Source organism: Zea mays, chromosome 7 (assembly GCF_902167145.1).
Source record: "Zea mays cultivar B73 chromosome 7, Zm-B73-REFERENCE-NAM-5.0, whole genome shotgun sequence".
NCBI classification, from domain to species: domain Eukaryota; kingdom Viridiplantae; phylum Streptophyta; class Magnoliopsida; order Poales; family Poaceae; genus Zea; species Zea mays.
Window position 1 is genome coordinate 171,872,497 of NC_050102.1, and position 17,218 is coordinate 171,889,714.

The 17,218-nt window shown below is 45.3% G+C and overlaps 1 protein-coding gene and 1 non-coding gene across 6 annotated transcripts; one reads left to right on the plus strand and one right to left on the minus strand.

The window, feature by feature from the left end:
- Positions 1–6,489: 6,489 nt before the first annotated feature.
- TRNAW-CCA (transfer RNA tryptophan (anticodon CCA)) lies at positions 6,490–6,563 on the minus strand. Its single transcript has one exon. It is a non-coding gene; the product is annotated as a tRNA-Trp (tRNA).
- A 544-nt stretch (positions 6,564–7,107) lies between these two features.
- LOC100284726 (protein UXT) lies at positions 7,108–16,902 on the plus strand. 5 transcript variants are annotated; one of them, XM_008653298.3, is made up of 7 exons: positions 7,146–7,590; positions 9,468–9,568; positions 9,848–10,039; positions 10,187–10,288; positions 11,395–11,502; positions 16,249–16,303; positions 16,600–16,902. In XM_008653298.3, exons 3-7 carry the CDS (start codon positions 9,906–9,908, stop codon positions 16,669–16,671), a joined length of 471 nt encoding a protein of 156 aa, XP_008651520.1. In that variant the 5' UTR covers positions 7,146–7,590; positions 9,468–9,568; positions 9,848–9,905; the 3' UTR covers positions 16,672–16,902. The 5 variants fall into 5 exon arrangements, with proteins under 5 accessions (XP_008651519.1, XP_008651520.1, XP_008651521.1 ...); XM_008653300.3 differs by having other exon boundaries at positions 7,155–7,517; XM_008653297.3 differs by lacking the exon at positions 9,468–9,568 and having other exon boundaries at positions 7,108–7,517.
- The last annotated feature ends 316 nt before the right edge of the window (positions 16,903–17,218 follow it).

Genomic DNA, 17,218 nt, shown 5'->3' on the forward strand with positions numbered 1-17,218 from the left:
ACCGAGCGAGCGAGACCTTGAACGGCAAGGTCGACCGAGCCGAGGGGCTCCTACGCCTCCGGGATACGGATACCTCCCTCGGCACCTTCCGCGAAAAGTAACTCGCGCTCGGTTAAGTGGTTCTGCTACCGACGGGCAAGTACTAATGCTCGAAATGAGAAAGAAACACGACTTTATACTCGAATACCCAAATGTTCAGGCCTCAGCAGCCACAAAGAACAAACACACATACTTGGGGTAACTATGGTATCTAGACTTAGACGTCGGCAGTGCCCTCGACGGTTTTCCCGACCTGCGGCAGATGTCTTAGTACTTGAAGCAGTTACATTTTGCTCTCAGGTAGATACCATTACAAACGGGACTCCAGCTCCATTCCCGCAGGAATGAACTACCTCCACACGAGAGGGCTGCGAGATAACAAACTCCAAGCGGCTCGCCGGCGACCACTGCACCAACAGCGACAACGACCTCCACCTCGGGCGGCTAGACAGCAGCAACGATTGCCTCAGGGCAAACGCTACTGCGAAAAGGCCCTCACCCATGTCCCCCTACGAGGGATGAGAAGCAGCCATTAAAGCCAATGAGCCAGAGGTCCGGCCGCAGGTGGCACTGACGGTCTCGTCGGCGGAGGCAACCACTTCTGCAGGGGGAAGCCTCACCTATGGCGACCACCACCTCAGCACCGACGACAGCGGCCACCTACGCGCCAATGCCACACCGGCGAATGGCCGCCGCCCCAGTGTGCACCGGCAGGTCCTCACTCCCGTCCTCGCCACAGGAGCAAGGACGAGACTGTCCCAGAACACGAACACCGCCCTCGCGGCATACGACGTGTTGTGCGACCCCTCGGTGCAGCCGACGGCGCAGGAAGGACCTGGACGTGGCCGGCCTGCGCACGGCGCGACTGACACCTGTGCGGCGGACGGGCAGCCACGCTCCACCCCAGCGGTAGGAGGCGGCATCGGAAGCAGCACCAGAGCCGCTCAGGCCGGGGAGCCGAACACGCGACAGCTGACAGCGCCACGGACGACGAACGCCCTTCTCCCCCGAACATCGAGGGAAGGAGCGGGCCGCTGCCCACGCGGAGCGGGCCCCAACTCGGCGCACCCTCCTCCCCAGCATGGATGATGAACATCCTTGAAGCTGAGGGCAGGGGAGGCCACGGCCCGACTCGCTCTTCCCCACGACGAGGCCTACGGTCATCATCCTGGGTGACCGCCGGCGGGGGACTGCAGCCGGGCTGCATGATGAAAATCCTTGAAGCCGAGAGATGACTGAAGAGTGCCAACCCCCACGAGTCGCACTCCTCCAACAGCAGCAAGAAGAAGGAAACACAGGTGCACCCCATCTGGGGGCTCGGAAGGTGGAAGGGCGCGATGAATGAGAGGAGTGCGAAGGCATGGCTACCGCCCGGGGGATCGATCCCTTTTTTAAAGGCAGATCTCCTCACTCGCACCCCAAGCGTCATGGGCAAAGTCTCCACCGACGTGCTCCAGGGTTCTCACCGTACGACACGGGGGCTAGGTCCCGCATGTCATACAAATTGACCCGAAACGCGAGGAGGGCAAACCGCCACACACGAAGCATGCAACTACCCCGCGGGTAAGCGCTCTCTCATCCTCGCCGAAACCAGCGGTCGAAAGGGCAGACCGCCACGCAAGAAGCATGCAACCGCACCATGGTTGTGCACCCTTTCAGCTTCGTCGCATCTGGCGGTCCAGCATGGAGGCCCAGGCCCACATGTCATGTAACCGTCATGTCGGTTACTACGTGCAAGGAAACCGCACCGCCGCTTGCGCTAATGTCGCGTCTTCTTGACTACAGAACCAGTGCAGTGACTCGAGGCAGCCCCGCGCGTGACCCAACAGTGCCAATTAAGTGCGACGATCATGGGTCAGTCAGCCGCGGGGATAGGCACGACAGTTGATATGACCAAAGACGGGCCGACAGTAATTACAACAACAGACGTGTGGAAGCAGTGGTCCAATCACCTACAGGCTCGCATCCTCTCTTGAAACGGCAGGGGAGCCCTCTCCCACAGCATAAAAGACGACGCACCCGTGTTCCATTCCTCGAACGACTCGCGCACGCGCAACAGATCCCCCGCGAATCGCCCGTCCCGTCGCATTAACTCCCTGGCAGGGCAGGCGACACCTTTGGCAGGCGAAGCAGGCGCCGTTTCACCTCCGTCATGATGACCGTGTCAAAAAAGGTGTGCCACATTATTTAAATTCATATCCTTTTTCTTTTCATCTCTCTCTCTCTTGCCACAGGGATCGGGAAAGGGGATATTTCGAAAAAGTATCCTTCTTAGCGAAGGAAACGGGCCTCGAGCCCTCCTACTGATCAGGGGTTCGAAGGTTGCGCCCTGCGGGGTTCGGCAACCGCCCCAGAGCACTCGGGCTCCGAGCCCTTTACTGATCAGGGGTTCAAAGGCTGGCCCCTCGGAAGGGTTCGACAGCCGCCCAGAGCACGCAGAGTCAGGGATGACCCTGGGTACGTCCGTTACATGGCTGAGGCTCGGGCTACGCTCCCGAGGTACCCTAGAACATTTCCGAGACCAGCAGGAACGTTTTGTAATGGAATCCCACCGGAGGGAGGCACCGAGCCCTCGGACCCTATCAAATGGGTCCGGGTCTAGCAAATCACCTGTAGGTACTTTTGGAACGCGCCTCTGGGCCACTAGCCGACCCTTATCGAATGGGGCTCGGGCGTCCACTCGGATCACCCGTTAGCAACTCACTGGAAACACCGTGTTCGGTGCCCTCCGAGGGTAACATGGTGCTTCCCCCCTTCCTTCTTGCGGAAAGGCGACGAAGGGGCATACAATAAAAGTCGAGACGATCCTTGATCGTCCTCTCGCTCCGTGCAGAGGCTCGGAGGCTGCTCTCGCACCAAGGCTACGGCCAAATTGTCGACCACGTCGACAAACCAACTTAAAAACTCGGAGCCTGACCGTGCACCCGGGCTGCGGCCAGGCCGCATGAGGGAACAACAAGGCTGACCGAGGCATCACAAAAATAATTAAGACCTCAGAGGAGTCAAACCACTCCTCCGAGGCCTCGGGGGCTACACCCGATGGGTGCGCTCGCGCGCACCCATCAGAACAAAATATGGCCGAGAATGGCTGGTTCCCTTGCAAAAAATCCGGCAGAACCTCCAAGCGAGTACCTACACTCCCTTCGAGGCTCGGGGGCTACTGTCGGGGGCTACTGTCGGGTACCGTAATTAGGGGTACTGAAAGGGAAATGTGCCCTTGGGCCATTTCTAAGTATTTTGGTGATTAAGTGTCCAACACAAGTGCCTAAGTGTTAAATTGTGCCAAGGACTCAAGAAGTGCAAATCAAGATCAAAGGTATGTTTCTAGACTTAGTACATTGTTTTGAAGACTAATGTATTGTGTCTAAGTGCTAGAAACAGGAGAAACAATTATGGAGAAGTTGTCTGTGTACAGTCAAAAGACTGCTCGGTCTGGGTGCACCAGACTGTCCGGTGCGCTAGGCTGGCGTCTATCAACTGGTTGCTCTCGGGACTTCGACGACGGTGTACGGCTATAAATAAGAAATATCACACATTATATGGGAGTTAATAAATTCAGAAATAATTCCACATAGCCAATGACATTGAACTGGTGTCCGAATGATAGACAGAGAACCTTACAATTTGTCCATTCCCATGAATTTCATCTTCCCTCCACAATGAAATCTGCCAAATTTGTCTTTGTCATCACCAACTTCTTGATCACCCTCCCCTACCTATTGGTCGTCCTCAAAGTCCTCCTCAACCGGTGCAACACCTGAGGAAAATTGAACTTGGCATTAAAAATAGTTTGAGTTACTTCTTGGGATAATTAAAAAAGATATAAAGAAGTCAAATTCTGTTGTGGGTACCTTGATGGTCATCAAATGAATTGTACTGTTTGCCACTGTGTTTTTCTCTATTCCATCATCATCTGAAAAGCCGAAGTGGTCATCCATTTCAGATTCCCTTCCAGCCTTTTAAGCGCTTAATCTTGTTTCTCTGCAAGAAGACAAAAGGAGTATTCTTCATAAACATGATCAAGAAATTTGGGTAAGGACATCAAACTTGATTGAAAAAACATGTAGGCTTTAGGCAACTGATGGCAATGTTGTTGTTATATTAGAGCAACATATAGTCATTCTCACAGAGCATGAAGTCTTCTGATTCCCTGGGTAATATCTCTTACATTTCAGGATAGTGTGCATAATACATTGACATTTATTCTTAGTAGGAACAAATGATAGTACCTCTTCTTCTCTTTTTTATTTGTTCGCCTCTTTTCATCACTCTTATATTCCTCTTCCACTCCATGCACTTGTTGTTACTCGCTGTCCACTATGAAATCGACCTTCTCAAGTTCATCCTAACCATCCTCTGCACATAACCATACTTCTACAGTTGTTACTGCGCAAGCCCTATGAGTAATCATAATTTGACACTAACAAAAATATGAAAATGAAATAATAAAGTAATACAATAAACAAAACCCAAAAAACTGAAAAATCAATAATAAGGAGCAAAACTGCTTAAGGTAAAAGAAAAAATATATATACATTTAGAAGCCAATACATATGATAATTACCAGGGTTATGCTATCCTTGAGATGGATCTCATGGACCAACAAAGAAATTAGTCCAAGTACTTAGGAAACATTAACTTTGTAAGTGAAGATATGTCGAAAGCACGATGTTATTAAGTGCATCTTTCTGCTCGGCCTTTGAACTCGAATTCTGAAAGACGACTAAGATAAAGCATAGAAGGCCATCAAAGAAGCGTATACAACACCTTTTCTCTCACAACACACTTGCATCGGGTTTGATAGGAAGAAACTGAAACAAAAAACTATTTGGAGCTCCCCCGGTAGGGCAAAACATAACTATATATAAGAATAAACCTGGGTAGTCAAATTTGCTAAATGGCCCAAAAAAGATGATTTGCAGCTTCTGTGCTTGACAATGCAAAATGTGTTGGCCTGAGTTATGGAGTGCTCTGATCACATATTCATGGCATTTATTTTTTTAAGTGCGAACTTTTTTAGCAAGAACGTGCATGCATTGAATTATCTGCGTAGGGATAACATGTGAAGTTTGAAGTGTATAATTCTAAGGTAAAACAAGACCTAAGTTGTTAGTTGTTCTTTGCATAATAAATGCATTTAAGGTTGACTTACCTTTTTACTAATACGGAGAACATACGGATCAAAGAAGCAAATAATATGTTGACTGTTGGCTTGTGGAATCACGAAGTAATAATATATTGTCGTGTTAAGTGTCTATATGTCGAATACGAAAAATGTGCAGGTAAATAAGGTAATATAGGCACAAATTGATGGGCTGCAATTGAAATTTTGGGAGGTTTGACATGTTGATTAATTGTGCCTGTTATGCTCGGATTTGAAAATATTGAGAATTAGAGATGTTTTCGCTCGTACAAAGGGCAAACATGTAGAATCGTTTAGAAATTAGAGTAATAAGTGACCAGCAAACTATGTAAACAAAAACATGAATGAACAATATAAGGGAGAGGCTGCTGATAGAGGCAGTGCAGTACACGCGAGAAATATGATGGCGTTCAAGCGCGACGCTCGGGCGGGATAGCGGCTTTGCCATGTTGCAGCTGCTCACACCGTCGATGCTTGCGGTCCGACAGACGGTGGCCACGACAATGTACCAGATCGCCGGTATATGCTCGCGGGTATAAAATCTACCCGTCGGGTTACCCATATATGCTCGCGGGTATAAAATCTTACCCATACCTGTACCCGCGTGGGTAATTTTACCCGTCAGGTAACCCGTACTCGCTAGGAAAGTCTTAAATTCCAATATACCAATCACGCAAAATTTATAAACATACAAAACAAGTTCAACTTCACATATAACAAATCATATGATGACATAACTTGGTAGCTAGACAAATGATAGCTAGAGAAGAGTTTTATTTTAGTTAAGATATGCTCTATTAGATGATTATAGTGGCATTGATGCAGGTATAATTTACCTATGGGTAGACGGGTATGGGTAGTACCAACCCATACCTGTGCCCCCATCTATCCAATGGGTAGAGGTTCTTGCCCATTAACGTACCCGCGGTGAAGAAATTATCCCGTACCCGCCTTCATATCGAGTAAAACCCGTCGGATATTCGGGTTTCGGTTATCTGTTGCTATCTCTATGTGTGGGGCGGGTGTAAGGTCTATAGGTGTGGGTTGTGACTTGTGAGTTGGATGTGGATTGGGTTTATTGCTGGCCTCAGGGACGGCCCGAAGGCAGCGTAGGTCCATAACTATCCTAAAATTGGAAGAAAAGAGAGACAACCTCTCATCCCAGCCCAAACCCCTCAGGACTGATTTGGCGACCCGGGATCACGGGAGGATTGGAGGGGATTGAGGGGGGAATTAGTTTATTTCCCCCTCAATCCTCTCCAATCCTCCCGTGATCCCCTTTAGTTTCGACATAAGATATATGGAATCACGCTCTGTAGGATTTGAACCTACGACATCGGGTTTTGGAGACCCGCGTTCTACCAAACTGAACTAAGAGCGCTTTCAAAACAAAAAAAAAGAAAATCCTTTTCTATTCCTAACGTGTCTCACGTCCGTATAGTATCCACAAATTCAAGTTATACCCACTTTAATCGATCTCCCCACTACTGCCCATAACGAAGAGAGAATTAATAGGTAGGGATGACATGATTTGAACCTGTGACATTTTGTACCCAAAACAAACGCGCTACCAAGCTACGCTACATCCCTTTTCCAAATTGTTGTACAATGCCATTGTACACAATTCCTTTCTTGTTTTCCACATCGTAATTTTTCATAATACAGATATTTTTTTTGTGTAAGTACTATAATATGATAGGGTATGTAGCTCTTTCTACACACAAATGAAAAACGTCTATGGATGCAGATATAAGCTACGATCATAAATGCATGCATATGCGTAGCCGACTATAGCGAGTTTTTTTTAAGTGGATCCACTAATTTTTTTTGAATAGAAAGTCAATGTATCTAACCAATTATTTTACAGGAGTACTAGCTACTGAAGGCTATTTCAGAATAAAAAAAAGTAAAGTAAAAATCATTTAGCTTGTTCTCTCAATTTCAATTGACCGCTACTGGATCCCTCAGGGCCTCAGGCAGCCCGCAGCCGGTCAGTCCTTCCTTTTCCTGTTCGCGTCCACGATCCTGCCGCCGCCGCCGCTCGCACCTCCACGATCCTGCCCAGCGCCGTGCGCCTCCACCCCCGCCCCGTCCGCCGCCCGCCTGGTCCATCCCCGTCCCGTCTGGCCGGCGTTGCCACCCCGGGTCCCGCGCGCGTGGAGCCCCGGCCTCTACCAGCCGCACGTCGCAACCGACGAGGACGCGCGCGCCTGCAGCTCCTGCCCGGTCCCGGCTGGCCGGCCGCCGGCACTCCGGCTGCCCCTCAGCGGCTCAGCCCCTGAGCTTGTCTGCTTGAATGCTTCAGTGCGGGTGCAGCACAGCGGCAGTGCCCCCTGTCAGTGCCAGCCGCCTTAGCTACTGCTTACTACGTTGCATTTTTTTTCCTGTTTTGTGGACTGTGGTAATTGGTAAGGCACTACATTACTTCAATTCACATGTCACGTATATGCGTATATGTTAAGAAAAGAATATTCTCTGCAATGATCTTTGTGAAGAATCATTAGAGGAATCTTACGGATGATAGTTTATTGAATGATTGTTTGGTTACTTTTATTGAGCATGCTATTTTCTCCAATGTAAGTGAAGATGACATAATTCACCTCTTCATGGCCATAAAGAAGCGTAAATCAAAAGCCTTAGAGTGTTAGGCTAGTATTTTTCTAGTATTTAATATTTATATAAGATCTTATCTACTTTACAGAAAAAAACCTCCTTAGGCCATGTTCGTTTGATCCCAAAACCATAGGGATTAAGGTGGATTGGAAGGGATTGAAAAAGATTTTGACTTATAGGGGATTTGATCCCCCTCAATCCCTATGGATCAGCACAAAACGAACAGAGCCTTATGGAGACCAGAAACAGGTGTACAAATATAGATCCATAAGGGGATAAAAAAACATACTACTCAAACTTCCTAAGTCTCTATCACGGGTGCAGCCAAATGAACAAGGCCTTTTGCACCAGCTACTTCCCATTTTCTTCTTTCCTCATTCGCAGCTCTGAGACTTAAGGACAAACTTGGATTGCAGCCATAAAAAATGCATTTATTTCGGTGATTACATAAAGTCCAAGCTCCCAAAATTATGAGAGAGTTAAGGCCTTTTTTTGTGAGTCCAATAACTGCTCCCCCCACCACTTCCCACCATCCCAGGAAGGAGTTTGCAGTCGGCTGTGGTGCAAGTGAATGAAGACCAAATTTCCTAAGTAAAAGGTACCAGAATTCTCGTGAGAAGGAACATTGTACAAGGAGGTGGTCTGTAGTTTCTTCCTCTTGATCACATAGGAGACACCTATCTGGATGATTTAGGCCTCGCTTTGCCAATCTATCAGCTGTCCAGCATCTCTTATGAGCAACCAACCAAAGGAAGAAGCGACATTTTGGCAATGCCCAAGACTTCTAGATTCTTTTATAGTGTCCAAATGTCACAGATCCCAGGAACAGACCTTCATATGCTGATTTGGCTGAGTATACACCATTCGGGGCAATACTGAAGATATGCCTGTCTTCAACCTCCGGCTGCAGCTCGATGCCAGAAATCAATTCCCAAAGCTGAATGTAATCTGTCAAAACCCCCACTGACAAGGCTCCTCTGATGTCAGAAATCCATTTGGCACTAACAATTGCTTCCTGGACTGTCCTACAATTAATTAGCCGCTTCGGAATTGCGCCGATCAGCCTTGGAAACAAATCTGCAATTCTTTTTCCATTCAGCCATTTATCCTTCCAGAATTTGGTATTGATTCTGTTCCCCACTTCAGTGGTCACTACTTCAGAAAAGAAGGCTCTAGCCTTTTTTGGGACTTGTATTTGAAGATCAGACCAGGGGCGAGAGTGATCAGTCTTTTATAACCAAAGCCACCTTAGTCGAAGTGCCCAACATAATTCTGGAAGACTAGAAATACCAAGCCCACCAAGCTTTTAGGGGGCGGCAAACTTTTCCCCAGGCAACAAGACAATGACCACCTTTAGCTTCTTTGCGGCCTCTCCATAGAAAACCTCTTCTAATTTTATCAATAGCATCCAAACCCCACTGTGGGATATCTACTGTCTCTTCTGCTTAATATATAATGGGGCGCAGTTCTCCTGCGCGTCTCGAGAAAAAAGATCTTATCTACTTTGAATGTTTATGTTGTAAGCTATGTAATATAATTTGACTAATTGAATGCAATATGAGACATTTTGAGTATTTCCCGTCCATATATCGAATTGATGAAAATTATATATGTGCGCTATTGAATTATACATGGTATTGCATGTCATTTTTTTAATCCTCGACTACCCTAGATTCAAGTCCTGGGTCCGCCACTGATAGTGGCCCTAGCCTCTAGGCGTCAAAACTGACCGGCGACACCACTGGTTGAGGGCATTTGCCGTGGGAACAAAGGGTTAGTACTTTTCAGTTGTTTCCTCTGCTTGTATGGTCCTTGGTAAGCTGCAGTAGCTTATTTGTATTTGGCAACGTAAATACCATTGACTGATAGACCAGTTGGGTTTGTGGCTATCATCAAATGCCCTAGTGAGGTTTGTGTATCTTCTAGGAAATGCATCATGCACCATGGAACGTCAAATTGCCCTGCATTATTTATTTTATTCTTTTGCTTTAGCAGTAGGATGTAATATAAATACAATCATGATACTGAACAGGATTAATATTTTGTTGCCAGACTGTGTATCGAGCAGGCATACCCTGTTAAAAATCCTGGTTCCACTACTAGTCAGGCCATGGCTGCAGCAGAGGCATGGGTGCGGCAGGAGAAAGTTAGGAAGTTTGAGGAGTTCGTGGACCAGCGGTTGAAACCCGACCTCACCAATGCCATCGCACAGCGTAACAAGGTGTTTGAGCAGCAGAAGACCTTGTAACTCCCACTGAACTTTCTTCTGTCAATCGATTCCGATTTTCTATGGTTCTGGTGGTAGGACATTTGCAGGTCCTATCTCTAGCATATTAGCTTTGTCTATTACAATTTTCCCTGATCATGGGCGCTTTTCTGGTTGCCGAACAGCTTGGATTTGAAGAGGAACATTGAAAATTTGGAGAGGAATGGTGTTACCAGCATGCGGTCCATGGTCAATCTTGGCTCAGAGGTGTACATGCAAGCAGAAGTGTAAGCCTTGCCCCATTCACCACTTCTCAAGGAACCCATAGAATACTTATAATGTTTACGTTACCCAATTAAATAGAGTGAGCTTTTTAATTGAAATATTTGGTATACACTACACATGCAAAAGTCAGGATTATGACTTACTTTTATTCTGACTGAATTAGAAATAGTACTTAGTTACTTACAATAATTGCCCTATTCTAAAGTAGGTGTTTGGCTGTGAGCACACATGTAAAAGTTACTTTGTGACAAGCAGATTAGTTTTACAATTGAGGTCACAGATTTGTAGGTTATAATACAGGAATCAAACCTGGAATTTGCTCATCTTGATATGCTCTCGAGCTAGTTTTTTTACTTTTAACTTCAGCCTTGCCTTATTTTCTTTAGCAAGCTGTTATTTAGGTTCATAAAGTTGGAATAGTTGAGGAAACTTAATCAGGAACTAAGGGCCTGTTTGGTTGTATACCTAAGGTACCAAAAATGGCCACATATTTTCTCCGCACTTGCCTAAGGTTAGACACTTAAATTCTTCGCCACAACTTAGCATACCGCATACCTAAGGGAATTTTGCTACACTTTTACAAGTCATTGACGAGTGGGACCTATGCAGCAGGAGAAAAATCTTGCCAGTTGCCACAATTGTGGTTACAAATCAAATTGTTATGGTCGCTAGATCGGTGAGAGATTGGAGAGGGAATTCGATGGTTAGAGCTGCTGGTGGAGGTGGTGCGGTATTGTTCATGCGTGAACAGTACTCGCGTTATTGTTCACAGGGCGCCGGCCGGGGGCCTGTGCCCATGACCGAGCAAGAGGGGTTTTTTTCCCTTCTATTTCTTGCTTACTTTATTTCTCATCCATTGATTACATAAATAGGCTAAATAGGCCAGCTGGCCGTCCCTATCTAGCTAGAGATCCTTATCTCTTTAAAACTCTCAACAACTACTAACTGATAACCTTCCTAGATAACCTCAACTAATCTCCTAGATAATCTCAACTAATCTTCTAATCTTATCTCTAACTATCCTTATCTAATCCTTTCTATATACATCTATAATCAGATTTTATGAACTGCTGAGATCTAAAAGCTCCTTGTGTGATGATTTCTGCAGACCAGATACAAGGCATATTTTTGTGGATATCGGTCTAGGTTTTCATGTGGAATTTACTTGGCAAGAAGCTTTACAGTTCATATCTGTAAGAGAGGCAAGGTTGACTAGGTAACTCAATTATGATGTTCGACTTTTTGAGCATGATATATTTCTTCAGTGCAGCATTTTGTTCTGTTAAAAGTGTGTTTTAAAAAAAATGATATTTTTTGATGAAACAGGAGGGGTGAGCGTCAAATATATTGAAAATAAGAGTATTTACAAAATGTTAACAGAGCAATCTATATTACAACCTAATTTATGTCAATTGGTTACACCAATGCCTAATGGTTGGAATTTTTTCCCGCACCATTCTGTGAAGGAGGAGGTCCAAAACCTGTTTAAATTGACTATAGCAAGTCTGAACATAAGGATCAATCCTTTGAAAGAGCCATGCATTTATTTGCTTCCAGATTGCCAGGTCATTAGAATAATGGTTGGTATCCATTGCAAAAGGAACACCCAATTTGTTTTTGATGGCGATTATGGCCTGGGTAGCAAGAACATGTATTGAATAAGAGACCCCAATTTGATGCCAACATCTTCTTGCAAAGTTGCACCGGAAGAATAAATGGTCTATAGATTCAATTTTCTGTCGAATGAACAGTTCACAGTCATAAGAGTCCAAATCGAAAATTTTCCTTTGGAGAAGCTTTCTGGTGTTGGGCCTATTATTGATTAGAAGCCAGAAGAACACTATGCTTGAGCTGTGCAGAAGATGCCCATATTCCTCTAGTTATCGGATGAAAAGGAATATCACCCATTAGTATGCTTTCCTCGATGAATAAGGGGAGCCCCAAATATATGACCATTTGTCCTTGATGTTAACTGATTCCTGGACCGTATGACAGAACCACAGAAGCTGATGAAATTGCAAAAAAGCTTGATCTGACAGAGGCAAGTGAAAGTGACTGCATTTCCTCCTGCGTTTTCGAGAAAAAAGTTTATCTAGCAGGAAATACAAATTTTAGCCCTGGAGGAAAAAAACAGATGCATATTTTAGATCCTAAGGAAAAGAGAAAAAGTGGATGCAGATAATGCTATATTAGCTCTAAATCCTGGCAAAACATTCTGAGCTGTGAGCATCTAATAAATATAGGTATTTAGTTTTGTGGAGCTTGTCTTCATTAGGCATCATCTGTAGAATCTGCAGCATATCATAGAGCTGGTCATTGCGTGTTACTTGTGCCTCTGGCAGTTCATTTTATAAATCACGAATTTGATTGTCATTTGTTAACATTCTAAATCACTGTTATTGATGATGGTCCCCTCTGCTATCTATCACTAATGATCATGTATTCGCATTTGCAACGATACCTCGGATGAGTTTATGTTTACTAGGCAAATATGCCCGTGTGTTGCTATAGACTAAGACCATATGGATATAGTGTCACACTATGAGAGTAAATGTGATTTTCATAAAAGTGTCTGTTATATATTTTTCTATACTAATTTTTACGGTAATAGAAAGAGCAATAGCTGTAGATCAATTTTATTTTAGGATCTATAAGAGGTTGTATCCTCTAAGTTCTAAAAAAAATCCAATAGTCTCCATATTTACTTAGTCTGTAACTCTGTATATTTTAGGATCTATAAGAGATTGTATCCTCTAAGTTCTAAAAAAATCCAATAGTCTCCGTATTTACTTAGTCTGTATAAAAATTCAGACAAAATAAAATGGTTCCCAAAATTTTTATTGGAGTGAATATTCAATGGATTAGGGCTAACCCAACAGGTTAGCTATATAGTGTTTACATGGGCCACATGGGCCAAGCCTTAACAGGCCTAACACTCTAACACCCCCCCGCAGTCTGGACGTCCGACGCAGCGGAGTACACAGACTGGACTCAAAAAGAAGTACATCACACAATAGGATCCCCCCACAGACTCAACTAGCCACTACTGATGTTGAGGCTGGAGCGAAACTCGGCGAAGGTCGAGGACGGAAGACCCTTGGTGAAGATGTCGGCAAACTGGGAGGTGGTCGGGACGTGGAGGACCCGAACAGTACCGGCGGCGACATAATCACGGACGAAGTGTAGATCGATCTCGACATGCTTGGTCCGCTGGTGCTGCACTGGGTTGGTGGAGAGGTAGACCGCGCTGACGTTGTCGCAGTAGACCACCGAGCTCCTGGAGAGGGGACTGTGAAGCTCGGTAAGGAGCTGGCGGAGCCAGGCAGCCTCCGCCACGCCGTTGGCCACGGCACGGTACTCCGCCTCTGCACTGGAGCGGGAAACGACCGGCTGGCGCTTCGACGACCAGGACACAAGGTTGCCGCCTAAGAAGACAGCGTAGCCGGAGGTGGAGCGCCGAGTGTCTGGGCACCCGGCCCAGTCAGCATCAGTGTAGACGACCAGCTCGGAGGAGGTAGACCGGTGAAGAAGCAGTCCGTAGTCGACGGTGCCCCGGAGGTAACGGAGGAGGCGCTTGAGCGCCGCAAGGTGGGGCTCCCGAGGGTCGTGCATATGGAGGCAGACCTGCTGCACGGCGTAGGAGATGTCCGGCCTGGTGAAGGTGAGGTACTGAAGGGCACCGGCAAGACTCCTGTAGCCGGTGGGGTCCGCGACTGGGTCACCCGTGGCCTCAGAGAGCTTGGCCTGCGTGTCGACAGGGGTGGAGCAGGGCTTGCAGTCACTCATCTGGGCCCGCTCCAGAATGTCAAGTGTTACACTGCATTAAGTGTTGTATGGTCGAGTTGATCCATCATGTCTGTCTGTCATGAGATAGTTCGTAGTCTAGCTGTGACAATCCATAGAACTATTGTCTATTTCTGCCATTCTGAATAGAATTATGATGTACAAAATGAGTCAAATGAGTGTAGTGTAGTAGAGCAATGCATCAAGGATACAAGTCAAACAAACATTCAAGTTACAAGATCAAACAATGAAACATTTTATTTATGTTTTCTTTGAATTGAATATGTCAATTACGATAGACTGATCGTTACATGTTCTAGCTTGACATTTTACTACTATCACATACAAAGCTAATTGAAAATTTATACTTGTCACGTGATCATATTTTTTTCTCGAACGACCAGGAGAGCTGTGCATTATATTATATTAAGAAGCAAGTAGGGGAAGTCCAAAATGGACCTAGATACAAGGAAACCCTCCTAAGGAGGTCTAAAACAAAGATACAAAAAACTATCCATAATGAAGGTAAGAACAGATACACCACAATGTCTAGCAGCAGCTAAGAAACAAGGTTGGTGGCTGCAAGAAAGGAGAGTCCTTGAGCTCCAGCCATTTCCCACAAATACCGTTCCTCCCTTGCCTGACTGAGAGCTGCAGGAATACTGGGAGATATTCCATCAAACACACATCTATTCCGGTGTTTCCAAAGAATCCAGGCACCCAAGACAATAAGAACCGCACCAATGGTGGGGGCAAGACTGTGCAGTCTAAATTGTTGCAGCAACAGAAACCAAAACTCCCTTGCGAAAACACAGGATACCAATATGTGGTCCAAGGTTTCAGAAGCCTGATCACATAAAGAACACCTCTCTGGATGGTCCAGCCCTCTCTTAGCCAAACAAAAGGCACTTTATTTTATTCATCTTGCGCTATGGTATTTACATAGTTTTATCAAGAAAGCTGCCTATACAGATGAGGAATATGAACTGCAATCCCTGGCCACACTACATTCATAACATGATTTAGATCCTATGCATCTTCCAAGCCTTGCATTCACATTCTTACAGCGATCCAAATTGAACTCTATACACTTTAAGGAAGCTAAGTTAAATATGCGAGATGAACAAGCCAACCCAATTATCAACTTAGCATTACTTTCCACAAGGTGATTCCAGTAAGCAATTTGGGTGAACAGAGGCTTACATAGCCTTGGAAGCACACTCACTCAATGGATGAAGGACGCTAGTGGTTAGGGAGGACATATGCAGATGCAGGCCTCTCCCCATCTCCTGTCAATCTTGGAAGCATGTTCATGGGCTAGCCAGCAGAAGGTGTCGAACCACACAAAACTGTTGCCCGATCCATGCGTTGAGAGTGGGAGGAGGCACGGATGGGATGAGCCAAGATTGACAGGAGATTTGTGATCTGATTTCTGTTCTGGTTTTTGAAGCTGTTTTTTTTGTTTGATGTGATCTGTGACAAAACTGTGTGTGTGTGTGGGGGGGGGGGGGGGGACACACAGACATCAGAATGAAAAAAGCGAAAGCGAAGGATGAACCCCCTCCCCTCGTGTTCCTTAGTTTTCTTTGCTTTCATTTGTCTTTTTCTAACTGGTTTTTATAATTTGTATTTGGAGATCAATAGTTTCACATGCTCTCGGGGAATGGTCTGTGCTGGATTTATCAGGATAAAAGCATGATCATGTTGAAATCACTAATTATATTCCCAGATTTGATGGTCTTGTTAGTGTTATCTTGTTACACGATGGAAGGTATCTTTCCGTATAATTTCAAGAGCAATTTAGCAACTGAATCTAAGCAGATCTTCTGAAGTGGTTGCTCATATTTGTGTACCCTGAAGTATCATCACATTATACTCTTGAAACACATGCACATGCACATCAGGCTTCATAGAGAGAAGTTTCGCTGTCTAAGCTTGACTGCTAGCACCATAGTTTTTTGTTCTCTTTGCCTGATCCTGTGTTTGTTTCGTTTTTATGGTCGGACACTTCCCTTCTGCATTTTTGTTCCCATGACTAAAATTTATCCATAGGCTGATGTTTCATTTTAGAAAGCTTTCACGGTTAAATACTCTAATCCTGTTATATACTTGTGTGGATGTCCCTGAAGCAGCATTTTTCTCCCCAGATGTTAACCTTAGAAATCTTGCACGTTTGCAGGCAAATAGACGAATACACGCATCTCATCGCAAGCATAAAAGCACAGATCAAGTTGGTACGTACAATGCATATTATAATTGTCTAGGTGTTCCATTATGTCGTAAATTATATAATCTACTACTACCTTCCAAGTTATAAAGACGTTTTGGTTGTTTCAGATACATTGCTTTTACTTCGTATTTAGACAGTGTATATTCAAGTGCATAACGAAACAAACTGTAAATCTAGAAAAGGTCGATTTTGAATGTAGGAAGTAAATTATAGTTGCTCCATCCTTTCATACGTCGTTATCTGCTTAAATTCAGATATTACTGTGCCCTACTGCTTAGCTATTGGCATTTTCACACGCAGGTATGTGAAGGTATCCGCGAAGTGCTGCAGCTGCCTGCGGAGAAAGAGTTATCGCCCAGGAATACGTGGTAGAATTTGGTTCTCAATGGAGCAGGGGGTGGTGTTCTTTAAACGTGGTTCCGTTTCAACTCTTGCAGTTGAAATTATTGTGGTGCCGACAGTATTTTAGAGCAGAGAATGAGGTTCCCCTTCGTACAACAATCTCTTCGACGACACCACGTACAACTCATACTGATTTCTATGTATTCATTACGTTGGCATATGGCCTTGCCGATTTGCAGTTTATTTGAGCCTCTTTTCCAAGTTAGGTTGAGCTCACACCACCGGGCCTTCCCTGACCCCGACGCGCGCAGTTGCGCACACTTACCCATTCTCGGCCCACGACAAGTTCTTATAACGATTAATGATCCAGTACATGTGGTCGCCGGCGTTGGCGTCGTACGTGACCACTCGCATAGGCCAGACCACCAAAGGTGTCAATAGAGAATTCCAGAGGTGCTAATTCCTCACTGGATTTGGACACCCTATTCCTATGACTGAGGCATATCCATCTCTATCTTCGTACTCATTATAGGTTTAAGATTCATCTTATAGCTATCTCTATTCAGGTATGGGGTTC

Coding starts and splice junctions, on each gene's coding strand:
- LOC100284726 (XM_008653297.3), top strand. CDS start 9,906: ATGGCTGCAGCAGAGGCATGGGTGCGGCAGGAGAAAGTTAGGAAGTTT. Junction 11,503..16,248: donor AGAGAGGCAAGGTTGACTAG/GTAACTCAATTA, acceptor GCACGTTTGCAG/GCAAATAGACGAATACACGC. Junction 16,304..16,599: donor TAAAAGCACAGATCAAGTTG/GTACGTACAATG, acceptor TTTCACACGCAG/GTATGTGAAGGTATCCGCGA.